We start from the raw sequence: 27,925 nt of genomic DNA, 5'->3' as shown, positions 1-27,925 counted from the left end.
AGGCAGGTTGGATGGGGCTTTGAAAAAACCTGATCTAGTGCAAAGCGTCCCTGTCCACAGCAGTGGGTTGGAACGAGATGGTCTTTAAGGTCTCTTCCAACCCACATTTTGTGATTCTGTCAGGATAAAGATTTAGTCTAGGAAGGGAAGTATGCAGTGCTGTACTAATGGTTACACTAGTTAAAACTGCTCTAAAATAGAAATGCCTTAAAATGTGTAAATCTGTGGAACTATTAATGCATTAGTGAGATTAAGGAAGACTGGAAAAATTTGAGTTCTGCGACATAATAAAAGTAAAAGCTGGAAAATGTAATTCACACACAAATCAGAGCTTTTTACTCAATGCAACTAATGTAACTCTAAATGAAATTAATTAGGAATTTATTTAATTTCGCTTTTGCTGGTTACAGTCTCTCTGGTTCCTATTTTTCCAATCCATTTTCTGGGTAGTTAAGCACTGATTCAATATTATTCAGTATAGTTCAACTACCATTTCTTACACAAATTACACCCCCCTTCTTAAGTAGCATTTAACAATGAAGAGACCATTCACATTAAATATTCTGAACTAGCTGAAAAGATAGGTAATACTACTCAGGAGAAAATTGCATATAACTTCTTGGCTGTTCTTTCACCTCTGCAACCTTACATGGCCCTTAGATTTCATGACTTCACAAAACTGTATAGAATTAATTGTGAAAACAGTTACCTACTGATTTGGAATGCGATAAAAAGTCATATTGGAAGAACTGAAAATAAGTGGAATTTTTAAAATAAATTTTCAGCTGGAGGCATAAAAAGCTTGAAATTACTATCATATGATTACTATCACAGGAATCTCCAAGTCTGGATAAGCAACACAAGTAAAATAATTTTCATTAACATAGAGCAAGAACCTCCTAGAGACAAGACACAAGTACTTTCCATTTTAACTAAAAAAGGTCAATCAAATTTTTGGCCCTCAGCACCTGGGCTACATACAGAAACAAAAAGTCTGTGCTGTGTTTTGATTTTTGTATCAAGCAGGTAACATCTGGGGGGGAAAATACACATTTTTCCCACAAAAACATATGTTACATTTTAGAAACAGAAAGCAGAATAAACACTATTATTTTCTGTTTTGTTGTTTTTTCACTTTGCATACAAGATAGATATAACACAGAGTCTATCTTCTCATCCAGACAGAAGTACTGTACAGCAGTAGACTGTGTCAGCAGTAGAGAAGGAAAATACGTGACAAAGTCAGCCAACCACTGGAAAATGGCTCTGGCAAAAGAACCAAAACAGTAATGTTTCTCACAAGTGTACTTTTAGTCTTGCAAGGAATCAGAAATTAGGACATGATGAATTTTGTGAATAGTATTGCTAATTTTGCATTTACATTTGCATATAATATAAAAAAATTATCCTTACTATTCAAAATATTTCTGCAGTTTCGCTTAGAGCAACAATTTTCACTGTTAGAGCAACACAGTTTGTTCCCTTCTGCCCCCTTTATTTAATAAAATTGTCTTGTACAGTTGTCAAAGAATAGCAAATGTAATAATATGCATGTAAGTGAGTTTCTCTGCAGGATGGAGTGAACCAATTCCTGCCAAAAAAGACAAGGAGAAAAGTCATCTCCTGTATACTCTAAACTATACAAATTTCTTTATTCCATTAAGGAAGCATACTTAAACTGTTTCAATTAACTTCAAAGCTTCAGAGAAATCATCTTCTAACGTTTAACAAAGAGTGGACATCCTTTAGAACATTAAAGGCATGTTAAAATTAAAACAAACAAGCTTAGGTAGAATTAAGAAGAGTTTACTTAGAAGTATTCCAGAAGTGCAAAAGCTCCATGCTGGGATTTTACAAATATCAAATTACTTACCCCTTCTCAAAATGCATCACAGTTAAGAAATTTCAACATCAACATCAACAAATGTACCAACATAGCTTACAACTTAGAAGCTAGAACATCTCTTCAAAAGCACACAAGGAATATAAAGGACAATAAAACAGAGAATGAGATTTTATCTAACATCGAATTACGAAAAACTCTACCAGCTCTGCCTCTTTATTATTATGAATAAAGAAGCCTAGTTATAATAAAAACGTGCATATATAAATGTGCCATAAAAATATTATGCAAATAAACCAGTGAAACCATGTGAACACAATCCTGCAATATTTTCACTGGCACAGCTCCCAAAGCAGTCACAGAGTTCTGTGCCACTTTGGACTTACATTTTGTAATATATCACATTATTTACCACATATTATGTTGCCTAATGTGGAAAATTGATTATTTTTCATTATAAAAGTAAAAACAAGCTTCAGCTTACCTCCATCAGAAACAGTTGCTGACTGCAATAAGAAAGAGAAAAAGAAGTATTACTTAAGTTTCATGGCAAGTATTAGAAATCTTTGAGCTTCACATAATATTTGAAGTGTTGGCTAATTTTATCACCTTATTAATAACAGATAGCATTAGCGAGGAAAATCTAAAGAAACCAGCTGTTGCTTTCTCACAGGTGATTCCTCCCCACAATGAAATTCACCCCAGGCCTTTTAACCCCTACTGTCCAGGAATTTGAACCCACTAGTATTTACAGTACTTCCTGCTGTGGTAGCTACACTGCTTGCAAAAGTCCTTCTTAGATAAGCAGAGACAATTGGTTGGTACATGTGACAAAATAGATACCTAAAACTGACCTGCAAAGACCTGAAATGGAAACAACACCTCATATATTATATTTTGCTGCAACATCTGGAGATACGCCAAATTAAAATTAAAATTTAGTATTCTGTCATATTTCAGATTACTCTGAAAACTTCCCCTGTCCATCAATTCTGACTGCTACAGAGAGAAAAGCTTGTTCAAAGTGTTTTCAATAACCTAGAGGTAAGAACTCGTCACCATCTCTACCAGTATTGTACATTTTCAAGGATAATCAGTCTTCTAGTGAAACATTGGAAGTTTAGGTGCTTAAATACCCTAAACTTCTCACCTTTGATCATAAATTATCTCAAGGCAGCTAACACCTCTCTAAATCCAAGTAGTGAACATTTCTCAAACATGTACTCAAATGCTTGCACCTTGACACTCAGCTGAGTGAAGTCTGGAGGACAGATGATTTTTAGATTTAAGTTTGTGTTGATTCGTTAATGACTATTAAAAAATATTTTTGTTTTAGTTTGGGGAATCTTTTCTTGGTCCCTTTAAGTAACTTTCTAAATAGTTAAAAAAAAATTCTCTTTTGTACAGTTCTTTAAAAAGCTAGGAAAGAATGCCTTACAATATCTACAATTTCTTCAAGATGGAAAACACAGAAGAAAAACAGCAGATGCATATATATACACACAACTCAAGCAAACATCTATCTCTTCATAGTTTGTCTGTGGTTTCTAGCCTTGGGAAGAAACATTCCCACTCTTAAAAATCCACAAATCCTTCGGTAATCCTTAAAAGACTAATTATTCTCCTTCCACTATTTCACTGCAGGATCTCACATGTTGTTAACACTATCTGAAGAACATCCCTTGTTATAAACTGCTGTGGCCTCAGCACCCACCTCTCCAGGAGAGGATCTGATCTGGTCTTTGACACAATTGTGCTGGAACTTTCAAAGTCTGAACTCGTCTCTATTGACATCATTCCTCTGGTTCTACTTCAGATAAACACAAATACACCTCTCATGAAAAAGATCCAAAAAATTATGGCACCTCTTGCTTACCCACACAAAAATAAAGGCTTCTGGATCTGTGAAGCATAATAATATAATCAAAAGTGTATCTAGGCATCTCACTTTAATAGCTTTGTTTCAGGCATGAAAAAAAGTAGTTCTGTTTTAGTTACAGTTCTTCAGTGAGGCTTAGGACATCTCTTCTACTTCTGTTTTGCACATAAGTCTAGCAAGCATATTATGCATTCAGAGGCCGTAACTTAATTCATGTTTGTAATTAAGAAAATTTAATTTACATTACTGAAATCTGGTTTATAAATATGATTGCTTCTAATTTCTTAGTCACATCACTGTACAGAGTACAGCTAATGAACAAACTACTTCAATGTCATTTCTCAAAGAATGAAGAAAAGGATGACTCAAAGTAAAGTAATAGTATCAGTTTACACATTAGACATAAAAAAATAAAAGTACTTTCAAACTATATATGTTTTAGGAATGGTCATTTACTTTGGCAGCTTGCATGAATCTGGATTCAAACAGCAAAAACCTTCATTTTTTTGAAAGGTATGAAGTAAAATTAATAGGATTCTCATGATAGGAAAAAGAATACAGTACTTTTGGCAAAAACTGGGAAGTTAACAATTGTAAAATATTATTTTACAATTGTAAATTGGGGTAATTTCATAGAAAAGCTCAGTCATTAATTGACAATGAAATACAGTTTTACCTCAAACCCTTTACCATAAGTTAATGCAGTGAACTTTCTACACACCTTTTTTGGGTTGGTTTTGTGTGATTATTTTAAATGCTTTGGCTAATGCGTGTTACATTACATGTATCAACATCTTAAAATCTCCCCAAGCAAGGCCTTAGTAATTACTATGTTTAAACATTTTTAAAGAAGTACCTGTAGGAGAAACTATATTTTACATTACAGTGTCACTAAATATGCCTATCATGTTCCAAGCATTATCCACTTACTTCTAGAGATCATAGAAAAAAATTTATTTTAATAACGTTTCTTTAAATTCATCTCTGTAACTGAACTAAAACCACCTAATTCAATAAAACCAGTTCGAAACTTAAACTTGTAATTATTGTGTAAGAACTCACAGTAATATGTTCACATTTGTGAGTATTTAGAAATCTCAATATAAACCTTTCAGAAATAGCATACGGCACATTTAGACAAAGAAGTTTCTCTTCTAAACTGTTCAGCTGAAACTTGTCTAGATTTGTCTAAAGGTATAAGTTGCAAGACCAGATTTTTTTAAATACTATGATGATCTCATTTTAAAAATACACTATATGTTGGGGGCTGTTTTTCATTCTTCAGCACTTATGTTTACCACCACTGGAGGCTCTTCAGGACAAAATTTGATCTACTACACAAACCAAGTTTGATCATTTGATGAAATTTAACATTACATACATATTAAGAACCACCTACAGAAAAATATGTGTATCAGAAAGCTGTAAAATTGAACAGTTAATGTAGGTAGCCATTTCTGAAAGATGAGGAAGGACAGGGATGACTTTGTGCCAGTTAGTGCTAACGTGAAGATTTTTTAAAAGTATTTAAGCATTTAATTCCAAATGACAGAACATATATATTGTGAATGTATATATGAACTATCACCCAGAGATAAAATCTAATTGCATGCAACTCTCAAATCTTTCACAACCTGAAATAAGACCTGAAATTAGTTCTTCAAATTACCCCTGCTTCCAAATTGGTTTAGGAAAAAGCACATGGTATATGCCAGGAATCTGATGGTAACAAATCACAAAAATTTTAAAAATAAACCTAATGTAGGAAAACTAGAATGTCTTCCAGTATATCTCTTCATGGGAACTCTGCTTGCTCATCTAACTGGATTAGCTGCTGTTATACAGACACACACTGCCCACACACACACAAAGTTCGGGGATGCAATTCTCTCCCCAGTACTTCACGGCAGGATCTTAATTCCTGGTTCAAGTGAGAAGTTCAGTGTCAAGGCCAGCAAGCTAAACAGTGGCTTCCCAGTTATCATAAACCATAAAAGACACTCTAGGTTTCTGTAAACTGGCAAATGCTTCAGCATACATTTGATAGCATAATGTTCTGAATAAGAGAAAACATGTTAAATTTCTCTTTGTATCATCTCTCTTTGCTTGGTGGAAAAACCAGAAGGGCCCAGGAGGCTTTTGATGTCATGTTCATGATCTGCTTGCAGCAAATCTAAAAGAGTTTTAGCTTACAATAATTATCAGGGAGAAAACTACTTTGTAAGTACATAATTTTTTTTCCAGAATAGAAGCAGATTACATAGTCTCTTGCACCAACAACTGGGTACAAAGGGAAAGAGGGCATAAAGGAGAATAATGCATGAACCCCTACATGAAGCTAGTCTGATGACAACTTTCAGGTGACAGAAACTCTTATCCAGAAAATCCACTTAGTTCCATCTTACACGTTCCATTTCAAATAGATCAGGTCCCAGGGAAGTAACTAGAGACTGTCAAATTCTGCCATAACACCATCATGCAGAAACCCAAAAATTACCCTACCCATATCCCAGATATTATATTAAGAAAATAAATTCACATGTGCAGACTACCCAGGTAACCACAATACAAAAATGTCCTTTCTCTCCACCCCAAGATTTGTCATTCACGTCGAAGTTATGCTTAAGTAATGGAGTAGAACAAAGGGAAAGATGGGGATACCGGGAGCGGTGACACATACTGGGAAATGCCAGGCCTTAGCAATAAAATGGAGCAACATGAAATCATCTCTGTTATCAGAGTGGGAGTGAGTGCCTTCCTGAGTCAAAAAAGACATCTCTGTTTCCCACTCCTCGTGAGATAGAGAGGGTAAAAATCCTTAAGGAGAGTGAAGACGTATTTCTCTCTCCTACTCTAACCACCTAATAATGACAAAATCACAGACTAAACAGAAACATCTATTCCTTTCCCGGGCACCCAGAAAGATTCAGAATAAAAGGGATTAAAAATGACCTCTTGTGTCTCCTTTCTAAATCACACTTTCTTCCAATACAGGTATCTTGCAGCATCCAAAGAATTCTCTGACTGCTGCCTCCAGCATCTGTTACTTACCCAGTACAGTATCATACCACACACTATTTTACAAAAGCCCCCCTCTAGTTAAGTCTTCCAGGTTGCAACAGCACACTTAGCTCCACCACCCTTCTAAACTGATTTTCTCATATGATTTCAGTATACAAAATAACTTTGGAAATCCTGTTGTGTTCTTTAAGAGAGATGAAGCACTGAGTATTTACAGACTGAATACAAAGAGCCAACTTTCAAACGTTCTGTCACTCAGCTCAGGGAAAGCCTGTCACTCAGCTGACCGTCTGCTTGCATCCAGCTTTGTTCAAACTACTTCTTAAATCACCTGAAGGCACTCATCCTTTTGCCAAGGTATGAATTATGAGTGGATCCCAAGGTCTTCAGTCACATTATTCCAGGATTTACATTACATACACATATTTTTATCCTTTTAAATACAGCATTGCTTATACCATGAACTCCAATGATCTCTGGAATGATGATCCTGTCTCAAAATATAGTATATACTATTCTAACATTTTAAATAAAAAATAAAACCATGTTACTTATAAATTATTGCTATATCTTCCTTCTAATAAACAGTCTCAAATGTACTTCTCACCTAAAAATTAGAGCAATATTACAGGGGTTTTTATCTTCATTTCAAAATATTATTGCAATTTATTTCATGATTTAGAATTCTTTGAGAAGGGTGCCCCTTCAGAATGCCACTTAAAGGAGGACTATTACACAATTTCCCTTTTCAATTCTCTATCACCAAATTGTATTTATAATAGTTAATACAAAAGGATTCTGTATGCAAGACTTCTGAAGAAAAAAAAATAGTGTAAAACTACGGTACAATAACTTTCCTGAATATGTTCAGTATATTTTTGTCAAATATTTGAATCTATAAAAACAACATAAGAATAAATGATGTGACATTTGGAATTCCTTTAAGAAATAAATGTTCAACTTTTTACCCCAAAGAAAACCAATCTTATCACATATAAACACCGCGCCTTAAGTGCCAAATCCATCCCTAAAATTATTTTGATAAAGATATATACAAAACATATACAGTTTTACATCAAGATATAATATTGATATAATGGTACAGAAAGCATATACAAAAAACATTGCACAGAATTAAAAATTAGGCACACATTATAAACATACTGATTTTTTAGCTTTATACATACTGGTCACAGTTCATAAATGCATATAGAAATCTCAGTGTTAGTTGGCACAGTAAGATTATTTTGATAATAAAATCCAATGTTTGCATTTACAAAGGAATTTTAACTCAAATACTTTAAAGTAAAAAAGCTTAAAGACTAAGCAAAAAGCATTCTGAAGCTGATACCAGTCTTTAATTTCTTGCCAGTAACAATAGCCTCTACTAATTTCTCACTGCAACGATGCCTTGCTTTAGCTAAATATAATTCATATCACTTACCCGCTCTTCGTAAGAAACAGCAGTTATTTTTCCTAACAGTACTCTTCCTAAATTCATCTTCACTTAATATGGAAAAAGCATTTCCTTAACACATCGGCTTCTGAAAGATTAAACTAAAAAATTCAACCCTGTTCCATGCCTGTACACGCCAGTAAAGTTTAAAGGCATTTCGTATGAAGTTCTATTTTACTCCCTTTATGTTACCAATAGCAACAGGCCAATGCAGGAAGCTGTGGTTCGTCAGGGATTCAGATTAGATCTCAATTATCTCTCACCAGAAAAGCTCGATCGTTTTATATAAATCACGCTGATTGTATTTTAAAACATTTCCTATAACAAATCAAGAAAATAAAATGACGTTGAATCCTGTGATAGTCCTGTATTCAATAAAAGAGATTTCCAAGACAGTTTTCAGAGAAACACTAGTTAATCACCCTAACATTAGTTACAGAAACATTTACATAGTAAACCACTATTTTCAGAGGTTTACATAATGCAAGCCAGAATAAAGTAGGACCTCAAATGGTCCATTCTGTTTAACTTTCCAGTGGTTAACAATTTAAATTGCACATAAAAATCCGCAGTACAAGGAGACCTGGCAGATTTCATTAAACCTGTTGTCACTAAAGACAAAATTCTCCTTTCAAAAACCAACTGCTATTCTGCCCTTCCTTCCTCACTACCTGAGCCTGTCCTCAACTGATGTCAAGAGAGTTCTGTGCACAGTGCCTCAGGAACAGAGAGCAAAACAGGCTCCTTGTAATGTAAGAGGGAAGTGCTATTCACTTGCCTGTGACAGCAGTGTCTTCAAGAGACTCTATATGGAAAGCATAGGATTTCAGGAAGTTTGCTGCTGTCCACACATAAACAGTGATCGTATCTAAACCATCCGCTGCCGTTATTTTTAAAGCAATCAGAATACAATTTTCTGCTAAAAATAAACACCAGAATTGCAAACTGGGAATGATTAGTGAGCATTTTTATGCTAGTGGGATGTCCTTAAACCCCAGGTGGACTTACTAATAGTCGTTTAGGAAAGAGGAACCTTCTCCCTTGTTCAGTGCAGCATGTGGAATACCCCACATCCATATAGTTCCTAGGCTGAGCCCCTAATATAAAAACAACCCTATGAAGAAGGTAAATATTGCTCTGAACTGAAAAAGAAAGAAAATGAGACAAGAACAGGAGCCTTCACTCGATATCTCATGCTATGATTGACTTGCAAAAGTCTGCACATCTTCCCATTTTTGGATTTAGAATGAAGAAACTTGGCTAACAGAAAAACTTAATCTTCTCAATTTAATTTAGAGTGATCAGAGAAGAAATTTTAAGTTAATTGCAAGTGAAAATGGAGGAAGCATATTTTAACAAGTATTTCAGAGACATAAGCCAATTTCTGCAATGGCCAAACTTAATTTTGTGATTGATTACTTGTTTGAATAGGCACACCACTGCAGCTTTGAATGGTTCTACAAGTATTTAATACCATGACAAAATGCAATGGAAACAAATGGGTGGGTAGACAAGAAGAAATGTGTTTTACAAAGTACACCCTCCATTATTTTAGGATTTCAGAAGCAAATGCCCTGTGATACCTGCACAGAAGAACAGTTTTCCTGTGTATGGACAAGTATTAGAATGTACAATTTTATAAAGAAAAAATGCCAGAGTTGTTTAAATACTACATTTTGTTTGACACTGAACAAAGTGGGATGCAGAATGTATTTTCACTATCAATACCTTAACCAAACAGCAACACCATTACAAATATGCAGGTGACCAGGTGCAAAATAATCCTTACAGTGGATAAGTAAAAAGCACAAATGGATCAGAAATGCCTGAAGAACTTCCCTGTGAACATCCCTTTGGGGTAACACAAAACAGGACTTTTATCCTGAGCGTTTACTTTATCCTGAAACCTCTAGCAATCACCTAGAAAGACCAAAAGTACTAGCAGAGTTTTAACAAGTGAGGATGTTACCCAGAAGAACGAGTAAGAGAAAAATAACCCCCCATGCAATGGGATGTAGCTGCAAGACCAGAAGCTCCCTGGAGGAACTGCCGTGAATGTTGTTCAGAACACTGTGGGTGGGCAATGTTTTACACATTCTGGGCACTCACACTTGGTGTTACAAACCTAATAATCCCTTAGTTTAAACAGACCTTAGAATTGTTGCTTTTACTTCATTGTACGTCCACATTTTTTCCATACAATGACTCTACTGACACTGAAAATTAACTCTACCAATTAGACAGTATCAATTAATGATTATGTCTATGAAGTGTCATGTGACTCTGAAAGCCCTTTAAAAAATTCATATTCCTCTACATTTTCACAGGTTATTTCAGCAGCTGCAGATACAAAATCTTGTGATTTTCTGTAGCATATTTGTAAACCAGGCAGGCAACTCAAAGGTCAAAGGTCAAAAGCACAAGAAATGTTAATTTGCTAAGCTAATAATGGAAAGTGTTAAAATATGGTACAACAGCTTTAAAAGCCTTATTCAGATACACTGAAGACGACATTTGTAAACCCACATCCATCTGTTTAGAAGCTAAACTGTGGGAAGGGGTAGAGACCCCAAATAAGGTTGATCTGTTTTTTTCTTCTACCCTCCCTCCACTTCCTGCTCATATTTTCTCTTGTACATTTGTTTTCAGAGCAGAAAAAACTGAAGAGAAAGACAGAATGACAGGGAGTCTTGATATGTTTTAACTTGTCAAAAGATTAATAGGATTTAATACAACCCTGACTCCTAAAAGAAGAAAACTCACACAAAAACCACCAGGCAACTAGAAAGAGGCAATTCCTTGGACCAGCTCCTCGTCACACAGTCCTAAAGTAAATGTGACATTGGCAAAATGCACTGTCAAAAATCTTAAATCTCATTAAGTATTGACTTTTTATGTCATATTAAAGTAACAACTACTTGCATGACAGACAGAGAAAAAATATGTTAAGAATATGATTTAGCTCACTGACCCTAGTTACTGAAATAAAAAGCAGGACTATTAAAAAAAGCTTACACGTAAATTAAGAAAACTCTGCTATAAAATAAAATGTTTTTTTCTCCTAATTCTCCAAATTTTCTGTAATCTGCCTGGATATATTTCTGTCAATGATTTGTCACCTCCTCAACAATAAACAGACCCCATATGTGCTAGTGATCAAAAGAGGAAAGATTCTCTCATTTATAACATTGTGGATTCCCTCTACCAATTTTAAAGATAAAAGTCCTATTCCAATGCAATATTAACAAAAATATTTTCAAGCCAAACTACTTGGAATTTGTTCATGTATAAATAACTGAAATACAAGCTGCCTTGTCTAACTAAGACTTCCCTTACAGCAAATTCAGGGAAGAAAAGAGAATGATGCAAACTACTGTTCCGAGTGCCCTCTGCTGTCTGCCAACACTGCTGAAACTCATGAACACATTTCCAAGTATGAAGTTTGGGATCTGCCATCCAGAAATCCACTCTAAAAAAACAGTATGTCGTTTTAAAAGCCATATTGTAATAATTGTATAGTGCCGGACTGTAAAGTGACAATAAAAAAAATACACTTTTTCAAAAATGTTTGTAAATAATTGCTATTTCCCCCCCTTCATTGATCAAGATTTTAAGACAAATAAATTCTCTCCACTAATAAAAACATGCAGAAACAGCATAACTTGCACATCTAGATGGAAGGTGACTTGCAATCCAACAGTAAACTAAAATTAAACTACATATTAAAGAGGATATAAGTGACAGACCACTGAAACACATTAAGCCACTTCTGAATTTTCTACTACTGTAGATGGAGCCTCTAAGAATCCATAGATTTTGAGGAAATCAATGTAAAACTGAACATGAAAACTACTACATTTTAAGCAAAAATGGATATATATCTTTCTAAGCTTTGCAAGTGTTTCTTTCTCTCCTAATTTTAAAATATGATAATTTTGTTGCCATACTTTTAGCATTTAAGACAATTTTACTCTGAGCTACATAAACATAAAGAATAAGGTTATAATTTCAAAATTTGATAATACAACTAGAATGCTTACTTGCAAAATATGTGTTTTCAAAGCAAAAAAGAAACTAAAACCAATCTGAAATCTCTACACCTCATAAATTTTGTATTCTAGAAATACTTTTCATTTATTTTCAGTTATTTTAATAACTCATACCATCTGGATTCTGTTTTATTGGATAAAAATCCAGCTGGAAGAAGAAAAATAACTTTAGCAGCACAACTTTTTAAAAAAGCTGTAACAATGTAAGGTAACTTCTATCTGTAACAAGACATTCTTGCTTTGTGGAAACACGTGCAAGTATAATGAAAATTAAGTGAAAGATTTATAAAAAACTTAGAGAAGTATCTGTGTATCTAATACACTCAATCCACATTTTAAAAGCAATACGATGCTGCAAAAGAGAGATTTAAAACATGTCTATAAAAATGGTATATTCTTAATTTCATAATAGAACTTATATATAAAAGTCAACTTAAATACTTATACTTACAAACTTATCATATTTCACTGCAAGATTTCTTAGCTCGGAAGGCTACTCATTAAAACATATTCCTGCTTTCTGTTCGCTTTAGACAAACAAAACTTTATACTTACAGACACTTGACTATCAGTAAAAGTTTTCTCCATGTATAAATGGTCTAATATCTCATTGTTAAGAAACAGCCCCTTCAACTTTATTATTACGCTCTTTCTGAACACATATTTACTTCTTCCAGAGTCCAGTGAAAAAATGAGGCTTCTCTGTCTGTTGCCCTATCAACACCTCTCCCATTCTCCTCCCTCCCCAGCACATTCTCCGCCCTCAAATACTGGTTCTGTATCTTCTCATCAAAAGGAACAGGCAGCTTTCAAAACGGTGTTTAGGCAGGTCCTGTGCAACAATAAAGCCTCTGTAAAGACAAAAGCACTGCTGAGGAATCTGCTAATGTAAAATACATTCAGCAAGGGCCTACAGGACTCTGTCATAAAGGTTTGTCCAAACTTGTTTAAGGACTGAGTCAACAGCATTTTCTCATCCAAAGTATTCTCTTTTTTCAATACATTCCCCTTTGATGAGTTTATTACATGAATGAACTAGGTCATCAATCCCTACTAAAAATACTTAAAATATAATCTAAAAATACTTTTAAAAAAATATTGCTAAAACTTGTAAGACTCACAGCAAATTTCTTGCAGTTTCTGGCATGTAGGTACATGCCTCAGTATGATTACAATCACATGTATGCATATTGTGCAACCTATCTCATCCTACCAAAATGCTCCGTGTTCTTTTGAGTAAGCAGGGCATTGGCATTTACAAGGATCATGTTCCAAGTGAAACATTACTCTCATAATTTTCAATACCACACCTACTCTCCAGACAGACCAGCAATATCTGTGTATTTTCAGAAAGAAATGCATGCCCAACAGTAATCCTTAAATACCATTCTCCAGCAATTCCTCGGTCCAGACAGAAGTAGAGGATGGGCTTTTTACTGCATTTTTTAAAGTATCAGAAGTACTTACGAAATGTTTTCATGATTTAATACTGAATAAAAAGCAATAGCTCATCTAGTAGAAGTTCCACAGGTGACTCAGGGGTTTTTTTTTTCCTTTTTCTTTTAAACTTCACTGGACTCATAAATGCATAAGGACAGTGAACATTAAATGGTACCAAGTCCTAGCCAAAATCCCAGCAGTTAAAGCATGGAGACAGAGAGAGAAACAATTCACAGACAGCTACAGTGCTATTATTTGTGCCATATGTATTCTGTGACTACACTCTAGAAATACCAATGCAGTTCATTCAATAAAGCCTTAATTCATTTCCTAACATTACCCAGGTCTCACAGGGCAAAAAATCCCTCCTTACCCTCATTAGCATGTGACATGACAAGAAGACATACCAGGTAACAGGAAGAGCAGTCAAGGGAGGGCAGGGGTGGAGAGGCACGAAACCAGTCGCCCAGTTCCTCATTCCCACCCAGGAACTGCATGGGCGATCTGTTTGGCAGCAGCAGCTCTCAGCAGGGAAGCGACCGGGGCCCTCTCCCACAGGGAGCTGCAGCACCAACAGGGAATGCTCCTGGCACCTGGGGCAGTGACCCAGCGCCAGGAGATACCACAGCCAGCGAGCCCTTTACAAACAAACAAGCCTACGCCAAGTGAAAGATAATGCAGCTTCCTGTGCCAAGGGTACTCCCACAGTACCCCAGTCAAGGAGAAGCAATGTCCACCCTCGAGTCTGTCAACATAATCAGTTCCAACCCAGGGTTTATCAAACCCAGTATTAAGTTTCCAGTGGTGGCCACATACAGAAGTCTACCGACAAGCAGCACAGGGCAACACATAGGACATCTCCCTGATTACATCCTCCCAGACCCCAGGTATTTTTAGTTCAGATTTCCTGAAACCTGGCGTGGCTTGTCTCCTTAATAATCCCCAGTGGCTGTCTTTTCCAAATACTTGTCCACGTTCCCTCCAGGACATGCAAATTTCTTGCATCCCCAGCACTCAGTGGTGAGGCATCCCACAGACCGACTCACCTCCTACGTGAACAATCGTGTTCTCCTGTTTGTTTTGCTCCTGGCTCCAGCTACCTTTAATTAATGGTGCCGACTTCTTGTCCCGAAGGAGAGAGTGAGCAGTCAATTCCACCTACTTCTTCTATGCCACCCATGATTTTGCACTTTCTTACACCTTTCTGAATCTTTTCTTCTTCTAATATGTAAGAACATTTTAAAATAAAGAGACCGGGTATGGAGAAACCACAAATGTATACAATGGACTCATCTATTCCTTCCCTAAAAATTAATAGTATAGGATTTTGCTTCATTGCTACTGTACTGAGGTAATGTTTCCATGCAACTCTCCCTTATAATTCAAAGGCCTCACTTCTGAGAAGAAACAGTAATTTGAGAGACATATATATCATTTGATATATGAAGCTAGGGCTATTTTGCCTCATTTGCATTGCTTTACATTTATCTGCATACATTTTCATCTGCAATTTTGTTGTCCAGTCATTCAGTCTTATAAAAGCAGCCTGCTCTCATATTCAGAGACTGCTCTTGTCCTTATTACCTGCAGTAACTTCACCCCACTACTCACCTTTTTGAGAGAAGCCTTAAAAAGATGTCCTTGAATCAACAAATGCAACATAAGAAACTGAGGCAAGGGTCAGTCTTAAGCAGAAAATAATTCTGCATTTCAGAAACAGACCCCAGTGCAGTAAGCTATTATTTTGCCTTAATGTCACATGCCTCACAAATTAGACCCAGAAGAGGGAAGTTTCAGTTCAAAGAGAGTAAGCCCAATTTTGAAGGAAGGTACCAAAGGTTTGGGAGAAAGACAGTCCTGAGAAACTGCCACCTGCCAAGAGTTCCACTTGCGTGAGCATTGACTGTTTTGTCACTACTCAAGGAAACCAGAACCAAAAGAACAGAGCCAAAACCAAAGTCCAATACTTTGTGTTGCTGAACTAAGGAATGTGACTCCTCTGTAGCTTCAGGTGGTTACTTTAACTTGCTCATCCTGGCTGATCCTTGCAGTTCCACAAATGTGACAGCATCAGAGATGTTGATGCGATATGATTTCACCTGTGTCCATTTAATCACACATCATAAAATGGAGGTACTGGCTACTACAAGATTTATTTATGCAGAATAAATTTCTTTGACAGAAATTGGCTTGTTTTGGAGAGCCAAGCCCAGAGGCAATAAGGCTTGGACAGCACTTGAGTGGCAGAGTCAAGTCAAACAATGTACTGATTGCTTCCTCAGAGAGAAATTTCCCCATACAATGCCAACTGCTTTTGCACATATGGGGACCAAATTCCCTAAGGAATCTCTCCTAGGCAACACTGTTGGTTTCTTCTCAAGTACCAAAGCATAGGATGAGCACTGCCAAAAAATACCAAAGAAAGCAGAGATGAGATCCAGCTCTCAGCATATGCTCTGACTACCCTGCTTTTTATGTGCAAATTTACATAGCAAATTTCTCCAGAATCTGAAATAAAGAAAATAACCCAAAAGCAGGAGAAAACAATAAAATTACTAAAGGATGGTAATTTTACCAATTACAATAACAGAAAATAGATCCCATGATTCTCAGTGCCTGGGGAAAAAAAAAACCAACACACAATTTAACATTCTGGATTGTATCTAGAAGTAAGTATTTCAAATTCATAATAAAGAGGTTACACACAACTGTATTCATCTGTTGACCAATCCACCTTTGTCAGATACTTCATAAAACTGTGTGAAGAGCACAAGAACTTTCCATGAAAAAGTCTATAAATGTGAACTTAGGAGCAGATAGGGGCAATCTTTTAAAAATTACAGTATAGTACAAAATACCACCAAAAGCTTAACAGTAGTGCCAGTGCACAACCTGTGAAAAAAATAAAATGTATATTACTAGCCTGATGTTTCCTTCTTCGGAGAGTAACAACAGATAAAGTACCTGATAAGATCCCACATGCCAAAGTAAAAGACTAAAAATAATCCTCCAGAGTATGCTTGAGAGTCTGAAACTCTTACTAGAGCTGTCTAAAGAACAAAATGTGAAACCAAATGATGCTGTTGAATGTTGTTGACATACAGAGAATGATGACAGCAAGGAAAAAAATGTCTAAGAGATAACACAGGCAACATCCAGAATGAGATGATGGTAACCTGGCTGTATTTGTACCAGTCAAATAAACAAGACCATAAGCTCTTGTGTAGTTCCAAAGACAGATGGTGCTTTCTGGCTGTGCCACCAAGCTCTCCCAATCTCCTATCCATCAAGCTGCTTGTATCCAAACTGCTGGGCACAGTGATGCTGGCTAGTAAGGCTAACTTCCAAACCATGTCCAAAATCATTTGAGCAAATACATTAGCTGGCCCAGGATGAAGCCACATAAATGACAACTCTAATAGTGTGACAGTACAAACACTGTAATTCCCTGCCCACCCCTGTGTCCTGGCAGTGTTTCACTTACCAGCACAGGTGTACAGCCACTATGCTGCCGAGCAGGTAAACAACTCCGGCCAGGACTGTAACAGCCAAAGGCCTGAACAGAGCAGAAGAATGCCTGGATCACAGGATGCTTTCAAAGTCTTACTGATCAGCTCCATGACCACATATGCTACAGTAATTCAAGGTAAAGAAATCAGTGTGTAATGTCATGACTAACCTGCACTATTTAAGGCTGTATATCATAGTTAAGCGAGAGGGTTTGCACTAGTACAGCAAGGGACTGTGGAATCACTTTGCATTGTTTCCAAAGCTGACCCCTGGTGCTAGCAAAGGGAAAAGAGAAGCAAGAGCCTGGACCGTGGGCACAAATCCATGAGGCTTCCAAAACAGCAGTGTCAGGGGCTGGTCTGTGTTAACACTCAGACTTCAGAACATCCGTATATGAGACTGCATTAACCCTTTATGAACTCTATTATCAGCATGCTAAAAATACACAACTACCTTTTACATACAAAAATGGAGATTTTCTCATGCATGCACTGTTATTTCACACCTTCCCTTTCGGACCTTTCCCCCACCTTCATGAAAGCTGACAGCAAAACTGTCTATTGGTTGGTTTTATCTCAGATAAAAATTAGGACAAAATGATGCCAAAGACACAATACTTAAAGGTGGTACACAGTGGAACTGGTAGTAAGTTATCATAGCTTTTTTAAAAAATCATGAAATCTAAGACAAAGATATACATTCTTTTCAAATTTTAAATTCACTATTATAAGCTGAAGCTGAAGAGGCCTCTTGATTTAAATCATGTAGTTATACTGGCCATAGTGGTGGCATTGTGGCCGTGGTGATGATCTCAGAATGTCAGTAAAGCAACCTCTGTAGGGAAAGTTAATACTTTTTATTAGATTATCTGACAGGTTGGGAAAAGTTTTGGGCATGTTTAGCTCTTCTTGTCTGATTTTCCTAGCATGCTAGTTGGTCTAATATAAGCTATTATCTCCCTGTGTAAGCTTTGTCTGATTATTTAAATCAGTCAACCAAAGACAGGTATCCACTTAAAGACTCCTTATTAAGTCAAATGAGTATTTAGGGGGTTTTGCCACCCACAGATGCCAAAGCTAATATCCAGCAGAGACATGTCATTCATTAGTATAAAAACCTCATAACAAAGAGATGTGTTGCATGCTTTCAATTAGCAGATGAAATGCAAAAAAATAGTTGATTCAATGGAATTAACAAAACAGGAAAAAAAATCAAGCATTATTATCTATAATAACACCTAATAATACTACATTATTATTGGTTATAATTAAGATGGAACATTCTAACAAAAGTCCTCACACTGACTTTTAAAAGGAATATATGATACATTCCCACTTTGAAAACATTACTAAACTCTATAAATGTTCTTTTTCATACAGGATATAACTTTAAGGTTTCCAAAACAGGATGAGAACAAGAAGAAAAGTTGCAACAGCCATCTTTTTTTGTCCTGATATTTGATTAAAAAAATTAAATTGTCTTTAATTTTAAAAATATCTCTACATTAAATGATTATTTAACAATACTCCAAGAGCCTGACATTTGTTTCTCTATGAGATTACGTCTCTCATTATACTACTCTGCCCTATTTTTAGCCACAGAGAAATACCAAAAGTACAACTAACAAAATTATTTTCAGGAAGAAACAGCTTTGAATGTCTCCTTTGTGAGGAGGAACTTCAATTGACTTCAAGACAATACTGCAAGGTTCCCCCATTTTTACAGACTTCAAGAAAAATTAAAAGATCAATGGAATGAGCTACAGTGGAAAGTGTTATGAAACCTGTTTCCAAAACTGTTTATGAATTAAAGAATTACTCTGTTAAATGTAAATTTTTACATAGGTAGTGTTCTACTCTCTGCAGTCTCACACAGTCATCTTTAATGTGTTTATAAACTTATAAACAACATCTCTGCCAGGACAGAATTGTGCAAGAGGATGACAGCAGTGGCATTTACCTACAGGGAAGAAAACTGGGAAGAAAGATAGGATCATGCCCTCTTATTAATTCAAATACTACGTAATTATAAGGTCCCTTTAGCTTAAGTTACACCTTGAAAATACGAACTGAAATGTGCTAGAAAGTAAAATTAGTGCAAATCATAGAATTTTAACATGGTTGTTAATGGACACTATTTCATAATGACAAACTATTCACATAGGAAAATTCGTTGTTACATAAAAGAGAAATCTGTTCTTAACAAAACCAGGTTTCTTGTAATTTACTAAAGAAAAAGTTCTAAGTACGTTTTTTGTGAAAACAACATAACTAAGGCATATATTAGACACGTTCATTTTCTGAATTCAGTTCCAACTTACAGGACAATCATAATCAGCCCTAGTGTGAACCAGTACAATTTCCACAGTTCAGAAATAAAATTGTGTATTTTATATTTTGTGAGACATTTTTCCTATCAAAGTTGTACCCTAACTGCACCATTAATTTTGCACTCTCATCCTATTTTGATCCCTGCAGATTTAAAATAATCTTGAGTATAGGTTGTATTAGTAAAAGCAGCACCTAGATGTTAATCCTATGAACTTGTCTATTTTCTTCTATGTAAAATACAGATTCTGCATGGAAGAGGAAACGCTTAAGGAGGGGCAACTATATCATTAACTAATTCTAACCTTATACAAATATTGTTTGTGCATGCATAGCCAGCCATAATATAACAATTTAAAAAAAAATGAAATGTTCTTTTGTAATCACGTTTTTATTTATTAAAATTTCTATAAATATGCTCTATGCTTGGACAGATCTTTTGGAAATAAATAAATAACACATTTCAAAGAAATCACGCCACCTTATGGCAGCAGATAGCAACACTCATGGCTGGTATTTCACACACATGGCAGCTCCAAAGACAAAAGGAGCAAGTTTATACTTAAACAAAAAATCCAAATACAGCATTCTTTAGACCTATAAGCAATAAAGAGTGTTCAGCAAATGCCCATAAAAGAAACTCCATGGAACCTACTTACACTGCTCAATTTAGAAGATTAAGTTGGATGCTGACAGTAATCAGAGCCACAAGCACAGAGAAGCATATTAACTTTTGAAATTCATGTTTGGATTAGTACCTTATCCATTCTGCTAATTGAGAAGAACACAAAAGCAAGCAAGTAGCCTATACAATATGTTCATGGTCATTATTCCAAAGGTGGAGTCTCTAAGAATTTCCTGGTATTGTTATTTCCTCTTCCAGCAACTCTAAATAGATGGCCTGAAATAAACTAAACATGCACTAACAACATTGTGTTCTACTACACTTAGTGCAAGAGTACTTGGGACAAGTGCTGCAGTAGCAATGTTAAAGTCTGAACCAAAATTAAAAAAACTCAACACTTTGACTTAGGAAGTTTTTGAAATTCTTCTCTGGGTTGCTATTTCTCCTGGTGGCTGGGATATTCTCTTATGGTATGCAGAGCAAGAAAAGAAGTAATTGACAGAGAACAGTCCACACCCAAACAGTTACATGTAGTAAGGGCATTCATCCAAATAGATTTTAATACAGATTATTCCTTTGTCCAATTCATATTGTGACCTAGAATGTAAGTTTCTCCATCCAAAGTAACTGCTGTAACAATTAGGACGCTGGGACACAGATAGATTCTTAATCCCTCCTGTTGGTGCTACTCAATTTACATACACTAATGAATACCAACTAAGACATAATGAGGGAAAAACAGACTTTTTAGGCCAGTAACTATGATATCTTTCTGAAATTACCAGAAAGTCCCTGGATGAAATTTCAATGTGGAAGAACGTGGAATGAACTGTTTTTCCTGTTGCACATGAATAACTAGCACTAGACTCTTTGATATTCTGAGAGGATTCTCTCTTACTGCGACCAGAAATTCTGTTAAAACTGGTAATATACAGCAGCAAGCTTTTTCAGTTTAGAAGAATCACTATTTTCTGATTACGAAAGATGTAGCTGCATGGTTCCCAAACCCTTTTATCCAGAGGATCTTGCTGTGTTTGTTTAAGTTATGCACTCGCAGTATTAAAGTTATGAGTGCAAAGAAATGAAAAAGCATTTTCCACAATAAGAAAAGAAAAAGCAAGACACTTAAAACAAGACACTTCACATAAGATAGAAATAGACCACAACAAAAAAAACTTTAAAACAGCTAGGAAATAAGTGATTAGAGTTCCTACCTGCATTCCCAAAGCATACCAGAAGCTTCTCCATATATTCTGCTCCCTAAAAATCCAGCACACTGAGCTCCCTTCTCCTTTAGTTCAGTCAGTGAAATGCCTTTCTTCCTACATTTTCCTACAGCAGAAAACTCAAGAGTGTCTCCTTTCCTCCTCCCATCTCAAATGCTTTTTAAACACCTCCTTCCCATTTAGAGGACTCAGTGTGCCACATTCCCTCCGGTGATGAAGAATGGTATAATGTGTATTCCATGGCTCTTATGCCAAGAGCTCTGCACATATTTTTGTTTCTCCCCAACCATCAACCTTCTTCCAGATAAGCCTGATAAAGGGGTAAGGGAAAAATCTCTCCAGGTCAGGTTTTCCTGAGGAGGCACACTAGAAGATATTATGAAGCCATATTCCTACAGGTGGTTCCTACAGCAGGGCAGGAGGAGGGCTTTTCATTCCTTGTTTTCACCAAAATCAATGTGGTTTGGCCACTGAGGCCCAGGCATCGGCTCACGTTATACCAGATGTGAAATAGCACTATATTACACTGAGAAAGACCCAAAATCACCACGGTGATCATGAATTCCGTTTTCTCAACTGCTGTCAAAATTCATCAGCTAAGCAAAAGGCAGAATATGATGAACATTTGATTCTTTTGTATATCATGATACATTCATTTTTAAGATATTATAACCATTTTGATCAGCAAAACTATATTGTTTTGCTTTATACAGAACCGATAGGAAACATAAAGTCAAAATTCCCCACAAAAAGAATGGCTAGTGCTGGCATCAATGTAATCTGATAAAGAAATATTGAAAAAGACAGGTTGATACCTGAAATCTCCATTCCCCTCAGAAAAATGTCATATGATGATTAGTAACTTTATCACACTAATACATTACTTACTTTCAGCAATGATCAGCATTATCTACTGTAAGCTCTCTAAGACTCACTTCTAAGTTCTAAGTGAAAGTTATTTACCTCAAGGTCATCCAGAGAGCGAGTAATACTAAATCGCTTGGATCTTCCAAATGATCTTCGAGCAGAAGAACGTGGGGGAGGAGCCTGATTTAATCCCATTGAATGTCCAAATTTTGCAGCCTAAACAAAACAGACAACATATATTATTATTTTACTTCTTTAAATTTAGTACACCGCCGATCATAGTGACAGCATCTGAATTTTAAGGAGATGGATTTGAAAATCTGTAACAGGACCACAATTTCAATACAAGTTGGTCACTTGCCATGCCCCTGTACAATCACATACTAAAATCCATTAAAGTTGACTTTTCCAGTCTCAAGTCAAATATCCTAAACATTCAGCATTAAGTTACTGTATAAACATCAGTTAGGTTGCTTAAGTGTACACATTCTAGATGTCAGTATTAAAAGCGAGACAATCCTAGCTCTTTACTGTCTTAACTGGAAATTATTTACAATTACAAGATATTTGGTTTTTCTATAGGAAATTACCATCCTAGAAATCGTGTCACCCAGCTTCTGTTGGAACCTTTCTCCACATTTTTAAAAATCTTACTTTCACTACTCTTGGTTTTTTTAAAACCTTGCTACTGTGAAGTCCAACTTCTTAAATCACATAGTACCAAATGCAGGATCTTTTGTTCTAAGGAAAGAGACTACCTCACTTGGATGTTCCATTACTACAACTGGTGCTGCAGTAATTAAATCTAATGGTTTTCTCTTGTCCACATAATCATACTCTTTCTCCTTAAAAAGTCACCAGATGTCAGTTAAGCTACTCAGCATGTACATATCAAGTTTATGCCAAACAGCAAAGTGTAAGCTTAAACCTAAAATTAGGCACGCAGTCAGTGACTGGTGCTAAGCAGATGTACATAAACTCACTACATTATGAAAACTTGTGATTATGTGCCTGAAATTTTGGATTCCTTTCACTGTGGGGAAAATTCCTCCCTGTCTACTGATGCTTTTTTGCTTCAGAAAATAAAAGATTTTAAATCAGAGTAAATTTTATTCTCTTTCATTTCAGCATCTCTCTTCATTCCAGTAAGCTTAAAAATGTATATATTAGTACTTTTATAATTGCTTATTTGGTAGATTTGTAATATTTATTAAATTTTCTATTTGCATTCATTTCTTCCTTTGAGCAAGTTTCTGTGCTCTCAGTTCTGAAATATTTTGATATCCCTTTGATCAATCATTGGAAAGTCTACATATGTCACATTAATCAAAAGAACAACCACAAATTTCACATCCTCATAATCTCATGCTAACAACCACTCATACAGAGCAGAGAAAGGCAGCAAGAATATTATACAGACTCCTCACTGCAATAAAAGGTGTCCAACAGAAGATGTCTGCCTGTTTGGTAATTCCCACAGAGACAACACTATTCTATAGCAACTGTGCTTGGACCATCATCAGTATTCACAATAGTTCCTGTTTACAAGGTCATAGAAATGTCAAGACATAACACAACATTCAGGAATCTGGATCCAAAGTATGTAGCAGAGTTCATCCCTTCAACAGGCTTGAGAGTCTAACTTTATTCAGTATTAAAAGTTATCAATTTTTCTACAAAATCTCCTTTCCTCCCAATTTTCAATTTACTAAGGTTGGTTGTTTTGTGGGTTTTTTTGGTGTTCTGTTGTTGTGGGGGTTTTTTTGGCTTAGAAGAAAATTGGGCAGGTTCTGCCAAAGAAAACTGGAAACCTGGTAACTAGAGATTAGCTTTAAGGTTTTTACGAGAAGATTTAAAAGTGCAGTATAAACAAGTTAAGATGGCTTTTGCTAAAATGATCAGCTAAATGTGAAGATAGGAAAGGTGCTCTGTGTAAATGTTTACAGAGAGCACCCACAGGAGTGAGGACAGTTCCTGGGTTTTTTGAGCATCTTTTTGAGCAAGTTTTAAAATCACCTGTTCATCCAGGCAGGCACTACTGAGGTGGTTCACACTTGTCATGCCAGTCTTTCCTGAAGATAAAGCTTATGTGTTTCCTAAACATAGAGTTTATGCCTAATGCAGTAATGTGTCACACAGTGAACTTCACATTAACCCCTGACTAAATTCAGCACTATCCATTACTATTGCTGCACAACCTCTCAAACATTAACATGGTTCCTCCTGTATGGCTATGCTTCTGTTAAAACAACATGAATATATATATATGTACAACTACTAGGTTCCACCACTAGTCCAGTATGACCACACTAGTTCTGCAATTTTTAAATTTTTAAGCTGAGAATTAGTGATGAAACTCTCAGCCTACAAACAGCTCAGCAAATTAGCAATATCATTAGTTCAAGTACAACTAGTATTTTGAAACTAATGAAATAGTTGCACAGTATGGATTCTGCTTAATGGTCTTTCACGTGCTTCTCAGATGAGAGCACATGCATTCTCTGAGATGCATCCCTCAGAGAACTTCATCTTTCATAAAAAAAAGTGGTGAAAGAGAAAAAAAAAAGGAAAAAACTATCAATAGCAGGCATATCTATTTTGAATAATGAATACATTTTCACTTTTCATTCTATTTCATCCCAAAAAAGAACATAAACTGTCCAGTATATGTTTTAATAGTAGAGACTGCCATGTTTGGTTCAGGGAGATTAAGACAGGCACCTAGAGAACATACACTCAAAAAGTTTGAAATAGTAACATTACAAATTGAAGGAAGAGGAACAGAGTGCCTAAAGACAAATCTAATTAGATTCCACTGAGCAGCAGATTCTAGATAAGATGAATTACCATCAGATGCCCCATTTTGGAAGTAAGCACTGCTTACCTATTTGTGGGCAGAAGCATAACAAAAAGAAAGAGGGAGAGTGGACAAAAACCACTTGCAAATTGCATGGTAATAGAAAATAGAAAGTAAATTAGTATCCAATCAAAGTTTTTATTTATGGGTTTTGACATTGGTATAGAAAACTCACTACTGAGCCCTGGATGGAACAGTAAAGATAAAAGCAGGAGGGAAAAAAAAGAGGCTCTGAGAATAAAACAGTGCTTAAGCAATTATTACAAAATAAATTCACTAGGCTAACCATTTCCTCAACCCACATCTGGATAAAAATTGCAATTAAGAAAAGGTTTTCAACTGACAGAAATATCTTCCTTGCTCTGAAGAATCAAATTAATAATCTAGGAAATTAACGTAGGCACTACTGAAAAAAAGAGACTCAAATTCACAAGTATTTAATTTCCTGGGAAGTCTCCTTTTTCATCTTTTCTTGACTCTATTCCAGACACTCAGACTATGAAGGCAGACCTCCTTTTGCAAATCAATTTAAAAAGATGCTGTGCATACACACATGCATACAAGTAAATAAAGAATCATGTAACTTAAGCAAATACCACCATTTTGGCAAATGTTTTTCATGGGACTCTGAAGAGCTGGAAATAATAGCATCCATGACTTGAAGAGAAAACAGCCATTGAAACTCGAATGTACTAATCAGCACAGCTAAAGAAATCTGCAGTATTTGAGCCAAGAGAGATTGCTAATGCAGTGACTGATGTTAATGTAAATTTTGCAGTCTGTTAGCCATAAAGAAATTATCATACTTCTAAAAGCCTTTATTACACTATTAAACAGATATTAAAAAACACTAAATGAACTAAAAACATTTCAGAGCAATACACTGTATGACCAACAAAATGGCCAGGTTGGATGGGGCTTTAAGCAATCTGGTCTAGTGGAAGGTGGCCCTGCCCATGGCAGGAGGGTTGGAAGTGGATGATGTTTAAGGTCCCTTTCAACCTGAACCATTCTATGAAAAAAATGCTGGTTTATTCTCTATTAGTTGCCAAACTAAAACACTGAAATTTGCTACAGGAACACTAGGCTGTAGGGTTGGGGTTTTTTTTAAGTATGGATTGCCTATAAGCCCTAGAACTGTTTATTATCCTACCTTAAAGATTCTCTTCCAGAAAGACTGTGTTGCTAAATCTATAAAAGAAAACTAAAAATATCTAGATATTAAAGAAAATCTAAGAAATATTATCACAGAACAGAATTAGAAACTGAAGTCCACCTGAACACCTCACTAAGTGTCTTCATTTTAGGAATTTCAGAAATCCAGAAGCCGACAGAAAAAGCACAAGAATTTGTGAAAACAAGTTGATTAGTGAAAAGCATGTGCTACACCAACACATCCTCTCCTATCTGCAATACAGATACTTGCAACCCTACTACCACTATCTATCATGGTGAAAGTATAAAAGAACATATATCTAAAAGCCTTTATCCTGTTATGCTCTGGCAGATGGAGAGGAAAAACAACAAAGGATTAAAGGAATTAAAGTACAAATGCTCCAAAAATTCCATTCTTTTTCTACTCTTATAAAAAAGTAAAAATTATGAACTAGTATGGACTGGAATACCAGTTAAATGTATAATCATAAGAGAAAAAGGACAATGAATGGAGTATGTGCAATTTTTTTTTTTAATATATTACTAGATGACCCCTTTTCCTTAGACTAACAGGAAATGGCAGGTACAAATACAGTCCTCAGAAATAATGATCCATCACTGACCAAACTACAACCTTTCTTTTCCTTTAAATGCTTTTTTTTAATTTAATGCTTAACCTGCTTATTTGGCACTATGGATGAGCCACCTCTTAATCTACTTGACAAGAAAAGCACTGAAAACTAGAGGAGGACTGATATAGCAGCAGTTTGTGAATGTGTCTAAGTGAGAAGAGTTTCTGTCTGATAACAAGGTGTACAAGAAAAGTACAAATGGGGAAGTGCAAAATGTTGTACTTTATGAGCAAGACGGAGAGAAGAAGCACATGACTCACAATAGACTGCAAACATGGAGAGAAGGAACAAAAATGATGCAATATAAGGTGACTTACAGAACTCTAATTATTTAAAGATGGAAACAAAAAGGATGAGCACTTAAAAGTAATTTTAACGGATAAACAAAGTGGGCAGTAGTTCCATATAAGATTTTCGGCGGCTATGCTTGCTTCAGGTACCTCTGACCACTTGTGCAAGCTCACAAATTGCAGCAGGCTGTCCCCTCATCTCCACTAACAGTAAACTATAATTTATCAAATGAAATAATCCTATTTCTAAGGCAGATCCACAGACAGTCACGCCAACACGACTGATGATATTCACTGCCAACTCCGGCCTGAGCACGGCAGGAACTCTTTGAAGTTGGTACTACCAAAGAAACACAAGGTGAAACTATGTTAGCAAATATGATACTCTAACCTGGAGCCTGAGTGCACAGAAGCAAGTTGATGAAACCTTATCAATTATTCAGAACCCAAAGAAACCAAACACCTTTAGAAAACATCTTCAATCCTTTTAAAGAAATTCCCAGCTATGGCATGAGCTGTATCATGCTCTTTCACATTCTAGCAAATGCACTTATCGACTGTTATCACGTTGTAACAAGTAACAACCTGAAATTTCCATTTTGTACTAAATAGTCTTTGTGTCTCTCTACAGTTATTGTCTGGGTATTACTAATAAGTATCTGGATTTTACTAATAAAACAATGAGATTCCTCTCCTCTGGAACAAGTTTTAAAGCTGAAGGTGCAGGAAGGGGGTTGTGAGGAGAGGA

At 35.9% G+C, this 27,925-nt stretch overlaps 1 protein-coding gene across 9 annotated transcripts in view; it reads right to left on the bottom strand.

Annotated features, from left to right (window-relative positions):
• RGS12 (regulator of G protein signaling 12) overlaps positions 1-27,925 on the bottom strand; it is an 89,574-nt gene that overhangs the window by 43,961 nt on the left and 17,688 nt on the right. For 6 of the 9 annotated variants that reach the window (XM_027642650.1, XM_027642651.1, XM_027642652.1 and 3 more), the window contains exons 3-4: positions 22,340-22,459; positions 2,328-2,349 (exon numbers count right to left, since the gene is read on the bottom strand). In XM_027642650.1, coding sequence (XP_027498451.1) covers positions 2,328-2,349; positions 22,340-22,459 — 142 coding nt within the window. Of the gene's footprint in view, positions 1-2,327; positions 2,350-8,187; positions 8,924-12,803; positions 12,951-21,364; positions 21,471-22,339; positions 22,460-27,925 lie in introns of those variants that run through there. The other 3 variants (XM_027642659.1, XM_027642658.1, XM_027642657.1) reach the window with 3 other exon arrangements.

Source organism: Corapipo altera, unplaced genomic scaffold (genome assembly GCF_003945725.1).
Source record: "Corapipo altera isolate COAL_440 unplaced genomic scaffold, ASM394572v1 22, whole genome shotgun sequence".
Lineage (NCBI taxonomy): Eukaryota > Metazoa > Chordata > Aves > Passeriformes > Pipridae > Corapipo > Corapipo altera.
This window is presented reverse-complemented; position numbering and strand designations above follow the sequence as displayed.